This window comes from Morus notabilis, unplaced genomic scaffold (genome assembly GCF_000414095.1).
Source record: "Morus notabilis unplaced genomic scaffold, ASM41409v2 Scaffold413, whole genome shotgun sequence".
NCBI lineage: Eukaryota > Viridiplantae > Streptophyta > Magnoliopsida > Rosales > Moraceae > Morus > Morus notabilis.
Window position 1 is genome coordinate 383483 of NW_010363912.1, and position 20814 is coordinate 404296.

A 20814-nucleotide genomic window follows, 5' to 3' on the forward strand; every position below is an offset into this window, starting at 1 on the left:
TGATCTTAGATCTTCGATTGGACGTCGGAAACCTCAAGAACTGAGACTTGCACCGTATTTTCCCGCTTTTTCAAATAATATATATATATTGTAGAACCTCGTACACACAACACATGCAAACTCAAAAGATAATTAATAGATTTTTTTGTGGTTGATTTCTGTACAGATCCCGTTGTCTAGGGGTACTGAGACATGATGGAGCAAGTGGGTCTTGATAATTAATATTGGACCATTTGTTTAAACAAAATTGAACTCTTCTTCTTAAACGAAAGCCTTTACTCAGACAGTCCATGGAACGGTCTATAAATACTCTTTATTGGCCCTAACCCAAGACCCAGAACAAATCATCAGCTAAAAACCATTTTGCATATTTCGTTATCAATTAGCTGCCAAAGTTCAGTTGGTGAACAATGGAGGTTAGCATAATCTCAAAAGAAACCCTCAAACCATCTTCCTTGCCACTTGATGTGAAACCCCACAAACTTTGTCTCTTTGATCAGATCACTCCCTTCACCTACGCTTCCATCATGGTCTTCTACCGCATCACCGATCCCAATTTCGATGTCGGCGAAACCCTAGCCCAGCTCAAGAAGTCATTCTTGGAAACCCTAACTCTGTTCTACCCTCTTTCCGGAAGGCCCAAAAAAAACCTTTACGTTGACGACTTCGATGCCGGAGTCACCTATGTGGAAGCCAAAGTCAGTTGCACCTTCACTGACTACTTTAAGCTCAGACAAAATGAGCTGTTGGACAAGTTTGTTCCCTTCCCTCCCTTTCGCAATGAAACCGACACTTCAAAACCCCAATACGGGTTCCAAGTGAACGTTTTCGCTTGTGGCAGTATAGCAATTAGTACTTCCTTGGGCCACAAGATAGCCGACGGAGGAAGCTTGAGTTATTTCCTCATGTGTTGGTCCACGGCCTTCCGAGGTTTCCCACATAAAATCATCAAACCTAATGTCTCTGACGCGCCGAAAGTCTTCCCACCAAGAGAGGATTTTCCTGAGAAGTACCAAACCCTAATGAACCAGTTGTGGTTCAAAAAAGGTAACTTCGTAACGAGAAGATTCGTGTTCAATGCCAGATCCGTCGCTGCACTGAGAGAGATGGCGAAAAGCGAGCACGTCCCAAATCCGTCACGCAACGAGGCGGTGTCGTGCTTTGTATGGAAGCACGCGACCGCGGCTTCTTGGGCCGTGTCGGGATCCGCTAAGGCTTCGATAGTAGCCCATGCGGTGAACATGAGGCCAAGACTCAAGTCCCAAGTGTTGAACACTTCAATTGGAAATCTGTTTTGGTGGGCAATGGCAGATTCCGATAAGGCAGCTGAAGAGGAGTTGCAAAAACTTGTGGGAAAAATGAGAGAGTCATTAGTGAATTTCAGCAACGAGTACTTGGAGAGCTTGGAAGGCGATGTTGGCTTCGCAGCTGTGTCCGATTTCTTCGATAAGATGGAGGGGATTCTTACTTCCGAACCCGAAAATGCACCGGATATTTATGGATTCTCAAACTGGAAGGGCTTCTTTAATGAGGTCAATTTTGGGTGGGGAAAGCCTATTTGGGTCGGAGCACATGGGAAGGTTGGTTCTGAGTTTAGGAATCAAGTATTCTTCGTTGACGCACAAGGTGGCGAGGGAATTGAAACCTTTGTGACGTTGGAAGAGAAACATATGGCCGCTTTGGAGAATGATCCAAAGTTTTTGGCCTTTGCTTCTCCAAATCCTGAAGAAGTTCCTGGCGGCAATATATATGGTTTTAGTCATTACTGACGAAATATTTACTGGTTCTTTATTTAAAAGCATTTAATAGTTTGCCTCAAGTATTTTCTATGCTATATATTAAGTTTGATGTATTATCTATTATCAGCGTGACATTGACGAGTCCCGTATGTACTAAATAAAGGACTCTCATACTTTCTGTGAAAAGTATGCTTATATAATTATTTGGCCAATAATGAAAGTAAGTATTGGTATAAATTATCAAAAGTAATCCAATTATTGTCAACAGCTTGTGTGAGCTTCTCATCAGCCATTGTTGTGACTTGTTGATTGTTTTAGCCTTTTTAGGAATAGTTTGGAAGAACAAATTAAATATAGCAGCGGAGTTCAATAGGATATATATATATATATATAATCGTGTTTTAAATGACAACTTTGAGCCATATTAATACATTTTGAATATTTACTTCTTTTTTTTTTTTTTAGTGGTATTGAATATGAGTTTTATTGTTAAGCATAACGTTTATTTTTGTTTACGTCCGATATGTTTGAAAGAGAAAAAATGGAAGCAAGCGGTAACATGTATGGTTGTAGGTTTAGCTACATAATTAGTCCAGATATATACTTTATGTTTTAGTTTTATAGAAAAACTAAACCTTTGTGAAAAGAAAAATAAAAATGTGAAAAGAAAATCTTAAAACTTACGGATAATTTTAATCTCAAAAAATGAGCAAAATATAAAATACCCTTGAAATATTGGGTTGTACATTTTTATTTTTATTTTTTTCCTAATATTTTAAGGTTTCATTTTTTTTATTTATTTCTAAGGATAGTTTGACCATTATAAAGGTTAACATCAATTGTTGACTGAGGTAAGGTAGAGATTTATATATTAAATAAAGCAGTGACAGAGATAGGTTAGGCCGTGGAGGCCTAAATTTTTGAAAATTTGTTTTCTTACGTAGAGTTTTTCAAAATTTTTAATATATGCCCCCTACATTTTTAAAAATTTGTTTTGTCGCATTTAGCTTTTTTTTAAAAATTTATATGTGCTTCCTCATTAATAAGATTTTATACATACCTTCTCCTTAACAAAATTTTCTCTAATTTATTCCTATTAATATGTTTTAAAATATATCTCTACTAAAAAAAATTTCTTTCTGATTTATTTTCCCATGTTGAAGTAATTTTTTCTTTTTTAAATGTATCGCTACTTAAATTTTTTTTCCATACGTTCTCTTAGTCCTTCAATACAATATCTTTACAAATGTGGCATATTATATACTTTTTTCAAAATTGTCCTACTGAAATAATTTTTAATATGTCTCTACTTGGACATCTTTTCTCATGCATCCTTTTCAAATATTATTTTCTCTTACTTACCTCCTAAATAATTTATTTCAAATTTGTAACATCAATATGATTTTCATTAAATGTTCTACTTTATTTTTTTCAATAAACTATATACATAAGAGAATAGTAAATTAGATTAAAAACTAATCTTTTTGAATATTCTACTACTACATAAAAAATTTCAACAAATTGAATATGTATGTCCTTCCAACTATGTAATAGTAATAAGAGTTGATAAATTGAAGGTTTTGAAGGCTTTTCATGTTTTTAGCTTATGCTTTCCCTGAATCAAAATCCTGACTCCACCACTGGAGTAAATTAAGATAGAAACCGAAGTAAAAGTTTTTTAATAAACCTATAGAATATGGTACATAAAGATAAACATTGCTATTTGTATTTGTAACGCCCTTCACAAACTAACTGCTAAAAACTTCACCAGCTTGAGAGAAACATTAACTAATATAAAATAATAGTTCATAATGGAAAAATTATGTCCACTAGAGAAATAATCCTTGAACACATTTCTTAAGATTACAAGTTTCAAATCTTAGAATCTCTAAACTCATTATGGGACCTTGGACCATTTTTGCTCAATTAATTAGAGCTTCTATCAAAGAGCTTACATGCATCAAGAACTATACAAGCATATTACTTAATAAGTAAAGCATAAACTAGTTTCTGCTTCAAAATACTTTCTTTATGCTTTAACTTTAGCACCCTCTTGTATAACATTAGTTTTATGTTATTAGAACCCCTAAAATGTGGCCCCTGTTTTAGAAAATATTATTCCTTAAGGATTTGATCATCACCATCTTTAATTATTGGTTCATAACAAGCATAAGATTTCACAAAATATCTAGAAAATGCTTTCAAAATCTCTGCCAACATAGTTCTTCACTTACATTTATGGTTTAATTTTTTTCCTAATATTTTAGTGTTTCATTTTTTTCATTTATTTCTAAAGATAGTTTGGCCATTATAAAGGTCAACATCAATAATTGTTGACTCAGATATGGTAGAGATTTATATATATTAACTAAAGCAGATGGGTTATGCCGTGGGGGCCTAAAATACCCTCATATCTTATTAGAATTATTTTCCTCCCTTTTCCCTCTCTCTTTCTTTCTTTCTCTCCTACTCTTTCTTCTGCATGCACGCACGCTAGCTGCCTCCACCAAACTCCAACAGCCATTCGATTTTCTCTCTCTCTTTCTCTCTCTCACCTTTGCCAGCCTTCTTCCTTCTCACCGGCAAGACATTTTCTGTCGAAGTCCACACCGATCTGCGTTGACGAAAACACGAGAGATTTCAGATGCGGATTTAAGTTCTGCTTCCCACCTGCAACAACGACACCGTGGCGACAAGATCTCGCGTCAGCTAAAACCTCTTCTGCCCACACAATTAAAGACACGACAACCTCTGGAAATCTCCTTCTTGCCTCCCCAACATCGATACTAAGGAAGGAAAGATCTCTTTCGCGCTGTGGAGATGGCATGTTCCTCGGAACTTTTGAGAACAAATCTTCTTCCCGTTGGAGATAGCGAGGTCCTTCTCATTGATCTCCTAACCACAGCCTGATGGAATATGTTTTATGATGTTTTTTGATCGATTTCGTGCAGTTGTCGTATCACTTTTTGGAATTTTTATGAATTTCTTTTGTGTAAATTTATACATTATTTCTGATTTTATGAATATGAATACTTTTGTAATTTTTGTATATTTTTTGTGGCAGTACATTCTGCCACTGCTGATGATGGCGGTTCTATGTGGATTGCGGCGGTCACAGGTCGGTGACTGCAAAGTATCAATAGTATCCATGGTGAATGCCAGCCGGCTGGTATCACTGTGTGGATACCGCTGGTAGTTATCACGGCGTTGACTTTGTGAAATGATTTTGTAATGTTTAATGTTTTTTCAATGATTCAGATGAATTTTGTTGTTGTTGTTGTTTTTTTTTTTATTTTTTTTTATAGTATTCCAACGATGGCGCCGCTGGTACTAATGGTGGTTACGAGCACATACGGTCTGTAATCATTTGATATCTGAATGGATACTGACCATCATGGCAAATAGTATTTAGCTATCAGCCGGTATCACCACTTCTGTCACCAATAATTAATGTTAGTAATTGGTAGATATTGCTCGGTAAGCATCAAGGTAAGCATCAAGTATTCGGTGGATGGATATTTAAATGTATGTTTGATAGTCCAAGTATAATCTTATGACATGACTATGACTATGGCAATCTTCACAAATGTTTTTTTTTTTTTTTTTTTTTTTTTTTTTTTTTTTCAAATATAATTAGAAAGTACTTTCATAAAGAAAAGATAGTTTTTTTTTTTTTTTTTTTTTTTCTCTCTCTCTCTGGTATAAGACATTCCAAGTTAAGAATATGAAGTAGTTCCATAAAAAGCCCAATACTTATTCTCCTTGCGGTTGGATTCTTAGATTCTTAACTTTTTTTTTAACCTTTTTAATAAATTGGAATGTGGGCTTTATAAATGCCCATTTAGAGCATCTCTAACACAATACTATAATTAATGTATTAATTATAAATTTAATATTTGAATATAAAAATACTATTTAATAGGATGATATTTATTATGTTAAATTTTTCATATGTTATACTTTATGGTAAATTTCTTACTAAATATAGCATATCAAAAATTTGACATTTGAGTTCTATTGGTTGAAATGTTTACTTTTTCATATAATTATTATAATTTTTACATTTTTTAACTATTTTAGAAATAAAAATTTATTTTTACAACTTGCAAAGCTTAATAATTATGAAAAAAAATAAATTTAACATTTTAAATAACATTATATATTAAAATAAAAATAAAAATAACCTACTATATTATATTTTTGATGTTAATTAACACATTTACGTTGGAGATGGTTGAGATATATTCGTTAAGTTTTTTCTAATTTCAGCTCTTCCCACGAACGAACGTTATAACGATCGAAGAAAACTATTAAAAATACTGCACACCAAGCATTAGAAAAAGAATAAAATATGAGTTTGTTCTACAAGACTACAACGCAAGAGCCAAAGCCAGGAGGAGCAATACGAGTTAAAGACGTGTCAAAAACAAATGGTTGCAACTTCTACGTGTTGGATTCTTGGATACGAACGTCTCTGCATGCAAAGCACCGTTTCCAATAACGATACATTTACCGTTATACCCTTAGTATACGTCACATCCGAAAATACATGAACTAGTCCACACAAACATTGTTCCGCTGATTACTATCTTGAAAAGACCGTCTTGCCCATCGTTTTTCAACAAATGTCTAATTATCGAATCTCGACGTACTCGTAATCTCCTAAAGCTAGAATATTTTCGTCTTTTAAATAAAGAAAATCAAATTTTCTAAGAATCCAATAGAAAGGGTAAAAACGTAAAACAACGGAAAATCTGTCTTACAAAGCCAAACCAGAAGAGGAGGAGAAGAAGAAAGAAGCGGCGAGAGGATATCGATGGGGGGACTAACGTGCGCGGTGGTCGCAGCAGCCTTAACCTGCGCACTCACTCTCACTATGGCTCTCGGATATCAGGACCCAGTAATCCACCAAGTGACAGACGACCTTCACCCGAAATTCTCGGGAAACGAGCTTCTGGGGACGGAGAAGAAGTTCAAGATCTTCATGGAGAAGTACGGAAAGACCTACGGAAGTAGAGAGGAGTACGTGCGCCGCCTCGGGATCTTCGCCAGGAACATGCTCAGGGCCGCCGAACACCAGGCTCTGGATCCGACCGCCGTGCACGGCGTCACGCCCTTCTCCGACCTCTCCGAGGAGGAGTTCGAGAGCATGTACACCGGCTTTCGGGGTGGCCCCGGATTCGGCCACGGGAACGTTGCAAATTCTGCGGCGGCGGCGGCGGAGGTCGATGGAGGTGGCCACTTGCCGGAGAGTTTTGATTGGAGAGAGAAGGGAGCTGTTACCGATGTTAAGATGCAAGTTAGTATTCTATTTCTGATCTTTTTCTATTCTATTTCTTAGGATTTTACTTTTTTTATAAGCTAGTATATGTTGTTTCTCTTTAGTGTATGTTTTCATTTTTTTATAAGCTGCTATATATTATTTCGAGGCAGCAGTTATTAGTACTAGGCTACTAGGGTGATTAGTTACATAATGTTGATGCAGGGTTCATGTGGATCATGCTGGGCTTTTAGCACCACAGGAGCTGTTGAAGGGGCTAATTTTATTGCAACTGGCAAGCTTCTCAATCTCAGTGAACAACAGCTTGTCGATTGTGATCACACGGTAATTAATTAGTTTCCTTTGGCACATGTATTATTGTTATTATCATATTTACGTGTGTGTGTGTAAAACAAGTATATATAGAGCTCGAGCTCTCTCTGAATTAGTTCCCTTAATTTTTGAAACTTTTTGCGCCGCAAAGTGCGACGCAACCGAGAAGGATGCTTGTGACAACGGTTGCGGTGGGGGACTGATGACGAATGCCTACAAGTATTTGATGGAGGCGGGAGGATTAGAAGAGGAGAGTTCCTATCCCTACACCGGAAAAAAGGGCGAGTGCAAATTCAATCCAGACAAAGTGGCTGTAAAAGTTGCCAATTTTACCAACATTCCTATTGATGAGAACCAGATTGCTGCAAATCTAGTCCACCACGGTCCTCTCTCAGGTATATTAATTTTGGGGCCTCTTAATATTAAGACCTTATTAATTTCACCGATTCAAGTTTTGCTATAATAATTAAAAAGTAATCCGTTCATTTCACCGATTCAAGTTTTGCTATAATAATTGAAAGTAACTTTGCCTTATCTGGAAGAACTCCCAAAGGTCAGGCGTATTCAGATTCAGGTCCAGTACGTTGTTGTATCCCTGCGGATATTTCTCTTTTTAACCATACAATTACTAGTACACCTATTGTGATTCCCAATGCAGGAGTTAATATATTTCTGAAAAGTCAAAACTAAGCGATAGGGGTTTTGTGAAATCTTCTGGGATGTTAATGGGTAAGAGGATTTGAAGCTTTCAGAAATAGTCACAGATTTAAATTTTTTGTTAATTAAAAAGTTCTCACATAAAATTGCATCTCAATTCAAATTAAAAACTCAAATTAGCGAAGTAAACGGTTTTCTCAATTCAAATTAAAAACTCAAATTAGCGAAGTAAACGGGTCCTAAGGGAAGATTCATCCTCTAATTTAACAAATTATTGACATAGTAGTTAGTAATTGCTTTTAGTAGTAGTACTTTTGCGTAACATGAATCCCATTTCCTGTCCAACTAATTAACATATTACTTACACCATCTAGAGTTTGAAATTACATAGCCCCTTAGTTTTGTAATATATGTCTATGGTACTTATCCCAAAAATTAATATAGGAATATAATACATATTGCATAAATATACAGAGGAGGAAAAGGTAGATAGTCAAGTACTCTTTGGTGCTTGCATTATTTTGTGCAACTTTTCTATAATGAGAAACAATAATATCTATATGTCTACATTTCACCTACTTGATTTTTTTTTGCAATGCTTATAAGGATTGAATTGTGCGTATGTAACGGACATGTAAATTTACATATGTGCAGTGGGGTTGAATGCCGTGTTCATGCAAACATACATAGGGGGAGTGTCGTGTCCCCTAATATGCGGGAAGCGATGGGTGAACCACGGTGTTTTGCTCGTCGGATTCAGCTCCAGAGGTTACTCCATTCTCAGGTTTGGGTACAAGCCCTACTGGATCATCAAGAATTCATGGGGAAAGCAGTGGGGGGAGAACGGATATTACAAGCTCTGCCGAGGCCACGGTATGTGTGGCATGAACACTATGGTCTCTGCAGTTTTAACTCAAACCTCTTGAAAATATGGTTTGAGTCGCTCTTACCTGCAGGCTCGTCTGGAGTATCTATATACCCGGAACGTCTAATATATAGAACAAATAATTGTCTTTTCCTTCAAGAAAAACAAAACAAAAACAAAAAAAAGGAAAAAAAATTGTCCCTTTTACGTTCTGGGATTTATCACTTGTTTTTCATATTAGCTCAGTGGTAGTATATGTGATGTTTGTTATGGAGCCGTATATCTAGGTTGGCAAAATTCGGGCTAATAATGCAAGTTTGGGATCTATGTTTCTATTTATTATGTAATTTTTACTAGTGTGCGTCTACTATGTGAAACAACATATAATTACTTAACTAACTATATTATGTCTCTCGTAATAATAGTGACAAAAATTTGCCAACAACCTCGCTAATTTATGCTAGAAATTGACGACTCGATCGATTAGTTTTTCCGAACGACCTATATTAACCATTCTTCAACAAAATACGAACTCTGAAAAGAATAGTACGATTTGGTCCATACCAGTTCAGCCACTTCAAAATCAAAACAAAAAAAAATTCATCGATTCTTTCGATTATCCAACAATTGGATTTTCGCACGGAATAATATCATAGGGTGTGGTTTGGAAGCAATTTAACTATAACTAACGTTAATTCTGAACCCACACCTGTACAACAATACTGACAGCTTACCAAATGATAAGAGAGAAATAAGAGTGAAAAATAACAAGGGTGATAGTTAAATAAACGACTCCTCGAATATACAAAATGCTAATGTCGTTTCAAGAACAAGGACGACAATTCCACTAATGCATAAATTAATTGAAGGCAAACGACATACTTAGCAATGTTGTCGTTCATGAAAATCAGGGCAGTGATGGCATGTGGACCTTTGTTCATTTGCCATCCTGTAGGCCCAATCTATACGGCCCATGGACAAATGATGGCGTGCAAGCCCATTACCATGAAAAGACCATCTCACCCCTTTAATTAGTGCAACCTGACCGTTGATCTTGAGACATCTCTGGATCTTAATGGAAATTAAGCATTGTATCATCTATATCTATACATCTATATAATATATATATATATATAGGAGAGTTACCTTAACTCATTATTCAAAGATTTGGCCTCTCTATTTTATACTTTTGTGTCTGTCTTTTTCTCTTTTTCCTTTCTTCTTGCACTTTTACAAATTTTGTTGTTTTTCTTCTTTTACTCTTAAAATTTTATCTCTCCCTTATAATCCTCCATTTTATCAAATGTGACCTTCATTCATGCTCTTTTTCGTAATTAGTGTACTATTTTTTTTTTTTCAAATGTGCCCTTACTTTAATATATTTTTTCTTCTCTAATGCATGCCATAATAAGTTTCTCATTAATTTGTCCTCATTAGAATATCTTTTCCCTTAAATATATTATATGTACATATTGGTCACTATGTTCATAATATTTACTGAAGTACACACTTTGATTAAAACATGTTTTTTTGGTACATCTATTTTTTCAATAAAATATTTTATACTTCTAAATGTGCCCCAGTTAAATATATACATTTTTCTTTTTACTAATATGCTCTGTTTAAAAGTCTTTGTCAAATGTGCTCCCCACTTAAATATTTTGTATTTTTTTGTCTTTTCTCTATTTTTTTTCCTTTCTCCTCCAAAATTTTTAATTTTTAAATGCGTTTCATTGGCATTATTTTTTTTTAAATTGCCACCATTGAAATATTTTTTTTCTCAAACATGTTCCCACTAAAATACAATCATTTAAAAAGTTATTTTATTAAATATAGTTTTCATAAATACTTTTATTTTTCTAACATCATCACTGTATAGTTTTTTCTCAAATGCGATTTTTTTTAAGCATCGTTATACTTATCTTATTCATACTCTCCCTAAAAAAATCTTTTATATATTTTCAAATTATATATCTCCTTTAAATACTATTTTTAGGGTTGTTTAAAATATTTCTTTTCTAATTACCTTGCTAAATTAATTTATTCTCAAATGTGTGCCTACATAAACATATTTCACCTGTGATCCTCATAAATTTCAGATTCAGTTGCAAAATATTTCGCAAAAGTTTTTTTCTTAAAATTTTTTCTGTCTTCTTTCTCTATTTTTTGCTTTAGATTTTTTTTTTCTCATTGTTGTTTTTATTTCTTTCATCCTTTCTTTTTTGTTTTCTAACAATTTATGTAACTATTATTTTAAATGAGTGACGAGCGCGTTTTTAACTAGTACGGGATAGTCACACAACAAGAAATTAGAGCGAGAGTGAGAGTGTGAGATACGCATAAGAAATGAACAAAGAGAGAGATGAAGAAAAGTGAAGTTACAAAGAAAAAAAAGTTAGCAAGGAAAGAGATAACATATAAAGAACTCTCCTGAAGCTACTTTTTCTCTAGATATACTTCCTATATATGCTTTCTCACTATTTCATCTTCCCAAAAGGCATAAAATCTGCATTTCATCCCTAACTGCTCAAACACATGTGACCATGAGAAATCATTAGTAAAGTAAATAATAAACTAACAAGCAATAGTCAATGCCATCTCTAGTTGTCAGTATAATTTATGTATTGTGGGAGTTGTTCCTTTCCTAATCTACCTTTTGATACTATTCCCATTATTTTAGTGACATCCATTTATTTTATGGACTTTGCTTCATTATTACCGCAATTTCTATTTTAATAGTTTCTCTTGTTCAATTACTGTTTATTATTTTATTCAACTGTTTTGTGCTCTCACTAGACCGTTATCCGGGCAATTATCTTTATTTTTTGTTATTACTTTTTCCCCCCTACTTTTTTGGTCCTCTTTATTTTCATTTTTCCGGTTTATTTCTCACCGGAGAGGGAATACAAAACGACCCTGAGTTTTAGAAACTAGAAGAAACGACAACAAAGTCTTAGCTTATAGCAATCGACACAAACGACAAGAAATTTAAGAGCTTGAAGATGCTCCTGCATTAGTGCCCTATTCTTCAAAAGAACATGTGGATTCATAAATAAATCATGTCAAGAATGATAGAGGCGCAAATAAAATTATGGAGCTTTCTACGCTGGTGATATCCTATTGATGCTGCATGCCTTTCAAAGTTAGATTAGGCATAAACTACTAAAAATAAAAAGGTATACAAAACTAACTGAATTTGATATAAATCTTTATAAGATATTATTAGCTCACGCGGTGTCTCTATGCTATTATTATTGAATTCTCTAAAAGAGTTACTGACACAGTTAGTCCAACTAATTGTTACTCAGCACGTTACTCTCTGAACATTGGATTCTTACTCTTTTTAGTCTTTGACACTAAAATAAACAAAGATTTCTAAAATATAAAGGACATAATCACCTTACATAATAAATTAAAATTCTAATACATGGTTATATTATTAATTACAAAAGGCTCCAATTTTTAAGCTTTTTAAACAATAATAAAGAGACAATCTTACCCTTATAATGTGACTATTTCTGTAAAATTTCAAGTCATCCGTGATGGGTACATTTTTAATTTAATTAAATTTAAGAATGAGTTTTGGAGCCAAGAGTCCCAAATTTTGTAACCTTTAGCACTAAAGTCCCCATTTTAAGAATTTAGACACTCAGGTCCCCCAAACTCTTGTGTTGGCATCGTTAATCCCCATTTTAACTATATGAACACTCATATCCCAAAACTTATAATTTGTTGGCGTAATGGGTCCCTATTTTAAAAAATTTTACACTTAATCCCCTAAACTCTTAATTTGTTGGCACCATTAGTCCTTGTCTTCTTTCTATTATTAAATGACATGAGAGATAACATTTTGATTTTTTTCGTGTCCCAAGTCCACAAAAAAATAAATGTTTTTTGACAGAGAGGTCCAATACAAATACACATACAACTGTTAGTTATCCAATTATATACTTTTTATAATCCTATGATATTGAAGATCTTTAACAAACAAAAGTATGTAATTGGACGATTATTTATGGTGTTAACATTATTTAGTTACAATATTGGTGTAATGTGGAACCGATTTATTACCCAAAATATAATGGAATGGATGGCCAATTTCCTCAATTTCATTTATGATTTTTTTTTTTTGTTTATGCTCAATCGCTTTGTTGTCATTAATTATCATAATCAATTTATGTTAACGTATTTTAACATTATGTTTGGACAAAAATAATACGTTATACTTTAAAAAGGGGAGCTTCTAAGGACCTTCCAATTTTCCATCCAAACAAATAGACATTTTTGCGGACCAAAGGCGCGAAATAAAACTTAAAATAATGACATTTCTTATGGCATTTAATTACTTATAAAAAGGTAGATAGAACCTTTCAAAAAGAAAAAATAAAAAAGGCAGAAAGGAAATTATATTCGCACCTCATATTTTTATTGACACCCATCCTGAAAATTATTCCTTTTATTACACTTATACCCTTAAACTCAAAGGGTTATTTTATTTTATTTTTTTTTAGGGATAAACTCAAAGGGTTTAACTTTCACGTAGTCTACACTATACACTCTGCACCCCACAGGCAATAACTTTTTTTATATAAAATATTTGACGACAACCGATTTTAAAAGTCCTCTGAATTTTCTTTCTTTCCTTCAAAAGAAGCTGTTTTATCCTTGATTAGATTAAGTTAGATTAATCTGATTTGAATATACATTTAGGCAAAATATTAAATGGAGACTTTCAAGCAAAAAACAGTATTAAATAGAGACACGGTTGAAACGAAATATATATATGTATATGTATATCAAGGTTTAAATTTCATCTTGTCATTTTTTTTTTCCCCCTCTCTCTTTCCGTGTTGGGTTTTCTCAATGCTTCTAGTAATTTTGCCCAAATTATCTGCATCACAAGGACATAATAAAAATGAATATATATATATATATATAGCGATTATTTAGGCTTTAATGGGAGAATGAATTAAGAATATTATTAATAAAAGTGATGATAAAAAGAAAACAAGGTATATTTGTGAGAGATTGTTAAAACTGAAGAAAGGAGAGAGGTGGAAGAGATGAATTTGGGAGAAGACGAGGGAAGTGAGCAAGGGGTACTGTGACTGTGGGAACTTTCATAGCCATATACTTAAGTATAATTCTTTTATCTTTTTTTTAAGATTCTTAGATCTTTCTCTAAGTTGTCCTCTTTTGTAATTTTACTAATTATGGTGTGTCTTTATTATTTTAAGGCCGGGTGCAAATATAATTTCCCTCTCCATTATTGATTTTGAGCCTGTTTAGATTGGTTTAAAAAATGGTTTTTAGCTTATTTAGTCTAAAAATTACTTTTTATTTAAATAGACAATTTTAACTTTTATAAGCTCTTTTAGAATAAATTATTTCCTTAGTACTACTTATGAAGAAAAGGACATATGAAAAGATTTTTTATTTACATTTTTAACCTTTTATTTGTGAAGAACAAACTAAATATTTTCATCCATATTCTTGTATTACATTACTTTTTACAACAATAAGTATTCTTGACTTGTTTTCCTAAACAGGTTCAAAAATATCTATGAAATAAAGAAGCTCATTCTTATACACTTCAAATATAATTAAAAGATTCTAATCTATGATTCTCTTCTTCTACTACTTAAAAATAAAAACACGAGCTCTCCTAAACGAGCCTTTCATTTCAATCGTCGAATTAAAAGTTTGATTACGATGAGATTTTAATTTTATTAAAAAATATTAAAAAACCGTAATAAATTTTAAAATGTGAATAAAAAAATCAAACGAACACCAAAATTTTCCTTTCGAAGTTAAAGAAAATGTCAAATACAAAATAAAGAAAGTTGTGAGCCCAAATGCCAAGAAAATTCAGCTTATGACTTAATTTATTATTCAGGACGAGATAAGGTTAACAAAACGACCAATAGAGAAACCTTTTTGGAAGTTTGAGATCTCATAATTCAAGATTTTTAAAATTGAGACCTCATTCATTTCACCGATTTAAATTTAAAATTTGAGTTTTGTTATAGAAAAAAGCTCTAAAAAACAGTCACATTTAACTTTTTTACTATAATAAAAAACTCTCACATAAAATTACGGCCTCGTTCATTTCACTGATTCGAGTTTTCAGTTTTAGGTTTCTACAGTAAAAAGCTCTCAGAAAATGTCACATCTAACTTTTTATGTTACAGTGAAAAACTCTCAAAAAATATCACATCTCAGCTCGAATTGGAAACTCAAATCCACAAAGTGAACGAGGCCTACATCTCAATTCAAATTAAAAATTTAAATCAACAAACTAAACGGGTCTAAAAATTCAAATACGAAAAGCCGAAATGTCCTTTATTTTTTGTCTTGTTTTGAGAATTTTTTAATAGGATAAAAAAATATAATTAATTCTCTACTTTTAATCATTAAATTTATATATTTTTTTAATTTAATATAATTTTAACTCCATCTAATAATTATTAAAAACAGGTCCCAACGAAAGAGTCCAAATTCTTTTAAGAGGAAAATTGGTATACCATCACAATGAGTGGCCCCACCACTATGACAGTAATCGAGCACTCTTTTGCGTAATGACATGGAGAAGACAAGCGAATTATAAATAGGCATCCCGTCGGTACCAATAAGCATTATAAGCATCACTTTTACCATGAGTCCACTTTTAAGACAAATTGAATATTGCAACCATCCAATATTAAAAATTGCAACCATCCAATATTAAAAATTGCAGAAGCAATAAATTCATCTCGTCCATTTCATTAATTATTCATGTACGGCCACCAAACCCTTATATATGGTAAATATGATATGTATGTATACACGCACACATATTAGTCTTCTATCACTCCAAATCAAAGCAGTACTTGTGGTTAACCAAAAAAAAAAAAAAAAAAAACATGCAAGTCATCACCATCTCAAGAGAATACGTCAAACCATCAAACCCATTTCTGCACCATCTGAAACCCTACAAGTTATGCCTCTTTGACCAGCTCACTCCTCTCACTTACCCACCCGGAATCATCTTCTATCCGAATGCTAAATTAGGTCATTATATTGATCAAAATCACAACTTCAACAATAATAATTATAATGGTAATGATAATGATAATATTCTGCAAGAAACCCTCGCCCAGCTGAAGAAGTCGCTCTCGGAGGCTCTCAACCTCCACTACCCGTTCGCCGGCAGGATCAAAAACAACCTCTACGTCGATGACTTCGACGCCGGGCTTCTCTACGTGGAAGCCAGAGTCAATTGTCGTATGTCCGAGTATTTCAAACTCAGGGATACCGAGTCCTTAGACCACTTCCTCCCCTTCCCTCCCTTTCGCAAGGAAGCTGCAGAAACCTCATCGCTTCCTCAGGTCGCTTTTCAGGTAGTGCTAAATATAAGTGACGAGGATTTGTATAACATTTGGCAATTAAAGTCACAATTAATAAGGTTATATACAATAAAATTTAGAGAGAAGTTTTTTGATCTGCTAACATATTACCTTAATGTATATGTCTTCTAGCAATTTGATTAACCACATAAAAACTTGGCTGGCTAGGTTTTAAACATATATATCTATATATAGTAATATATTAGAGAAGTTTTTTGATCTGCTAAGGTATATGTCTTCTAGCAATTTGATTAACCGTATATTTTTCTGTAATGCAGGTGAACATCTTTGCCTGCGGAGGAATAGCTCTAGGTATTTCCTTAAGCCACAAGTTTTGCGATGGAGCGACGGTGATGTATTTGCTCAAAACGTGGGCAGCTGAGTTCACAAACTCTCCTGAAAAGGTCGTACTTCCAAATCTCGCCGGAGCTTCATCGGCTTTTCCGCCGAGAGACTTGCCCCAGAGCCATCTGGATTTGATGGACGAAATGTGGTTCAAGGAAACTAATTATGTCACCAAGAGATTCGTGTTCGATGCCAAAGCCATAGCCACTTTGAGAGCCAAAGCCAAAAGTGATCGGGTCCCAAAGCCGTCGCGCAACGAGGCACTCACCGGTTTTATATGGAAGCATGCGACGGCGGCCTCTTGGGCGGTCTCAGGTAAGAGAGAAAGGATACTCCAAAAGGAGAGGGAGTCAGTCCCTAGGCGTCCATTGGTAATATGTACTGAAAATAGAATAGTCCAACACTAAGTATAACACTTATTCTTAAGGCCATATAAATATACTTCCACTACACAGAATCAATTCCTGTGTCTCCTTATGCATGTCTCTTTCTCTCTAATAATATTATAACACATCAATTAAAAAGCCATAACGTGATATATTATTATTGGAGAAACATAGAAGGGAACAAGAAAAATGGTACACATGCACGAATCCTATACACATATATAGCACATAAAAATTAGGTATGATAAGATATTTATATTATGTAATTATAATCTCAAACTATAAAATAACAACAAGATATTTATTCTGGTCATGTTGTGTCCTAACTCATGCATGTTTAAATATTACACGTGAAGTACAATAATACAAACTGCATTATTTTCTTAATTAATGATTGTATAGTAACTCTTAATTATTCAGTTTCATTGTTAACAAAAAATTGAAAATAAGGACTTTTTTTTGTTTTTTGAAATAGAAATATAAACATCCTGTTCTCCAGTGAATGAAATATTTGTTGTGCTGAATGTATAAGAACTCCTCTCTTGGATGTACATATTTCCCATTATGAACTGGCTTTATACTTGTTTCCTTATTCATTCAAGCTTTAAAGATGATATAACATATAATGATTAGACATGACTAATCACCAAAATTCAAAAAAGAAATATAATTTGAGTTAATTATATAGCAAATCATGATTCATGAATAATCTGAAGGACAAACAATTAGTTCAAACAAATTACATAAATTGTGAGCAAAATTGTTTCACTTTTTTCCTTCAAATCTAAAGAATAATTCCTCTTTCCACTAACAAAAGATTAACATTACTAATATGATTTGGGTGACCAATGATGCCTATAGTAACTACTTTTGTTGACATATCCAAACACAGGTTCACCTAAGCTCTCAGTGGCGGCCCACGCGGTTAACATGAGGCCGAGAGTAAAGAAGCCCTACTCGCTGGAAAACTCGACGGGGAATCTCTTCTGGTGGGCCTTTGCGGCCGCGAATCCTGCGAACGAAACGGAGAGAGAGCTCCACCAGCTGGTTGGACTGCTAAAGGAAGTTCTTGAAGGTTTCGACAACGATTTTCTGGAAAGCATGCATGGCCAAGAGGGGTTCGCGATGATATCGGAGCTTTTGAGCCAAATAGAAGCGATGTTCTCGATGGAGTCAGAAAAACCGGACATCTTCGCCTTCACCGGGTGGAATGGCCTCTTCAACGACATCGATTTCGGGTGGGGGAAGCCGTTTTGGGTGGGAGTGATGGGAAAAGTTGGGCCTGTCTTTAGAAACCTCGTCGTTTTCATTGATGCGCAGTGGGGTAAGGGGATTGAAGCATGGATTACGTTGGAAGAAAAGCAAATGAAGGTTTTGGAGAGTGATAAGGAGTTTTTGGCGTTTGCTGCTCTGAATCCTGGGATTTCAAGCCTGTGACTTTGGCATTTAATTTGCTAATTGATCCGTGATATCTATCTTTTTAGTGATCATCCCATGTTTTCTGGAAATAAAATTAAGGAGAAGGGATCATTCTTTTCTTCCTAATTATGTAGTTGCTTGTTTGAATGACAGCAAATTAGCGATTTCGTTGGTTACAATTGTTGTTGTTGTTGTTTCAAAATATCTATACTTGGACAATTATTGCACTTTGTTTGTTTTCTGGAAGGTATCAATATATTGTGCCTTCCACCTTAGTTCCGCTTGGAAGGTACACAGTACCCTTGTTTTTTAAGTTAAAGGCTTTTTTTTTTTTTTTTTTTTTTTTTTTTTTTTTTTTTTTTTTCCCTTAATTTTTTTTTTTTTTGCTCTATGTTTTTTTTTCCCTGATACGACCTGTGGAAATTTCGTGAGTTAACATTAACATATAGTAAAATCTAGTTTGATAAAAGAAAAGGGAATGTCAGCATCACTTTTTATGTCACTCTCTATATTAAATGATTGCCACGCGAACTTTATTAATATAATATATTATTATCTAAATAGAAAATAAGATAGTAAAATCTATATATTAAACATCAAATGCAGTAATTGACAAAAAAGTGATTAAAAAAGTGATGCTAACATTTTTTAAAAGAAAAACTAGTGTAATAGCAAGTAATGCTTTAGCATTTTTTCATTATACAATTGAAAACCTACCATAGAATTTAGAATTTGTATAAGTTTAAATTGAGCTAAATAATAATAATAAATGGTACAAGTAATAACAATTATTATTATTATTATTATTATTATTATTATTATTATTATTATTATTATTATTATTACAACTCTTATTATTATTAATAAAATTTGATATTTACTTCCATAAATTGGTTGATCGAATTTTGAATGTGTTTTCGCTTTTAGCTAGGTTTTCATTAATTTAGCAGCTCAATTATATATTACCTCTTTTATAATATTTATTTATAATAGCGTAAATAGAAACCTGAAATTTTCAAAATCTGTGTCGCGTTACTCTCTTTTCCCCGGACCTAACAAGACCTAAGGAAAACAAAAGACTCGGATGATCACTTTGTACCATTCTGGTCACAATTAATCAGAAGGAAAAAAAAAAAAAATCTCAACTAATGTCACAACCTTTTCTATGATCTTGTCACAACTATTTTTCTTATGTGTATTTAAACCGTTTCCTTAAAAATTAAAATAGCTCCTTTGAATTTAAAAAAAAAAAAAAAAAACATCAAAATTTTAAAAGCTAATATTAAAATTTAATGGGCCAATATGGGTTTAAATGGGCTAACAAGATTAAATGAGGGACGGACATGCCATGGCACATCAAGGGTTAATGGACTATATCGGGCCAATTAGTGGGAATTTGTGGATCAGCCCGACACGACATGAACAAATAATAGACCGTGCTAAATACGATTATAGTACGATCATGCCTACTGTCTAATTAAATCAGTTGTGTCAGTACAGCCTGACCCATTTGATAGGTTTAGACGAGAGTTATAAATTGATTTTGGAGAGAAAAAAAAAATATGTCGAGACTTGAGATTGAGATGAATTAAAATTAATAAGTTAATAATTTATATAAGTTAATAAATAGGTTAAAGTATTATTTTTATCCATAACTTGTCTGATTATAAACTATAACTTGATGAGTTATTATTCATAATTTACGATTTTTGTCCATAACTTATGAATTATAACTTGATAAGTTTATTTATAACTTATCTAGTTATAAACTATAACTTGATAAATTATGACCTATTAATTTCTATAATTAAAAATTAACTTATATACTTTCTTAAATTTTTTATATTGACATATTTCCTGCTATTTCTATTGATTTTGCATCAACAATTAAAATGAAAGAAATAAAGAAAGAAAGAAAGAAAGAGAATAATAGAAAAAACAAAAACAAACTTGAACTTATCAAGTTCATTGGTTTTACTCATTATTATGGTTGAAGGATCTTTAGATTGAAAATGACTCCACTTAATTATGTGGTTCATTTTCAATCCAATCGCAGCAGTTCAGTTGCAATCAAAAGAATGGTATTGGATATATCCGAAATTTCTACAAATCCATGATTATTAGAGTCTCATTTAGTTTGTTGATTTGAGTTTTTAATTCGAGTTGAGATGTAACTTTATGTGAGAGTTTTTTACTGTAGTAAAAAAATTAGATGTAACTGTTTTTTAAAATTTTTTACTGTAACAAAACTCAAATTCTAAACTCAAATCAGTGAAATGAACGGGACCTGAGAATATCATCGCTCTCCCTATTGTAAATTTTCTTAAAGGCACTGAGATTGAGTACTCTTTTTTCTTCTTTGGGTTTTACTTAGAAGGTTTAAATGAAGCTCTGTTTTCAGAGGCAGAGCATGGACGTAGGGAAA

The 20814-nt window shown here is 33.2% G+C and overlaps 3 protein-coding genes across 3 annotated transcripts; all 3 read left to right on the forward strand.

The window, feature by feature from the left end:
- The first annotated feature begins 262 nt into the window (after window positions 1-262).
- Window positions 263-2091, forward strand: LOC21400063 (vinorine synthase). Its single transcript, XM_010105230.2, has one exon. The coding sequence runs from the start codon at window positions 411-413 to the stop codon at window positions 1767-1769; it is 1359 nt and encodes a 452-aa protein (XP_010103532.1). The 5' UTR covers window positions 263-410; the 3' UTR covers window positions 1770-2091.
- A 4461-nt stretch (window positions 2092-6552) lies between these two features.
- LOC21400065 (probable cysteine protease RD19D) lies at window positions 6553-9035 on the forward strand. The gene is made up of 4 exons (XM_010105232.2): window positions 6553-7038; window positions 7225-7344; window positions 7484-7727; window positions 8644-9035. Exons 1-4 carry the CDS (start codon window positions 6556-6558, stop codon window positions 8913-8915), a joined length of 1119 nt encoding a protein of 372 aa, XP_010103534.1. The 5' UTR covers window positions 6553-6555; the 3' UTR covers window positions 8916-9035.
- A 6664-nt stretch (window positions 9036-15699) lies between these two features.
- Window positions 15700-18665, forward strand: LOC21400066 (vinorine synthase). The gene is made up of 3 exons (XM_010105233.2): window positions 15700-16233; window positions 16518-16899; window positions 17863-18665. The coding sequence occupies exons 1-3, from the start codon at window positions 15757-15759 to the stop codon at window positions 18405-18407; spliced, it is 1404 nt and encodes a 467-aa protein (XP_010103535.1). The 5' UTR covers window positions 15700-15756; the 3' UTR covers window positions 18408-18665.
- Window positions 18666-20814: the final 2149 nt, after the last annotated feature.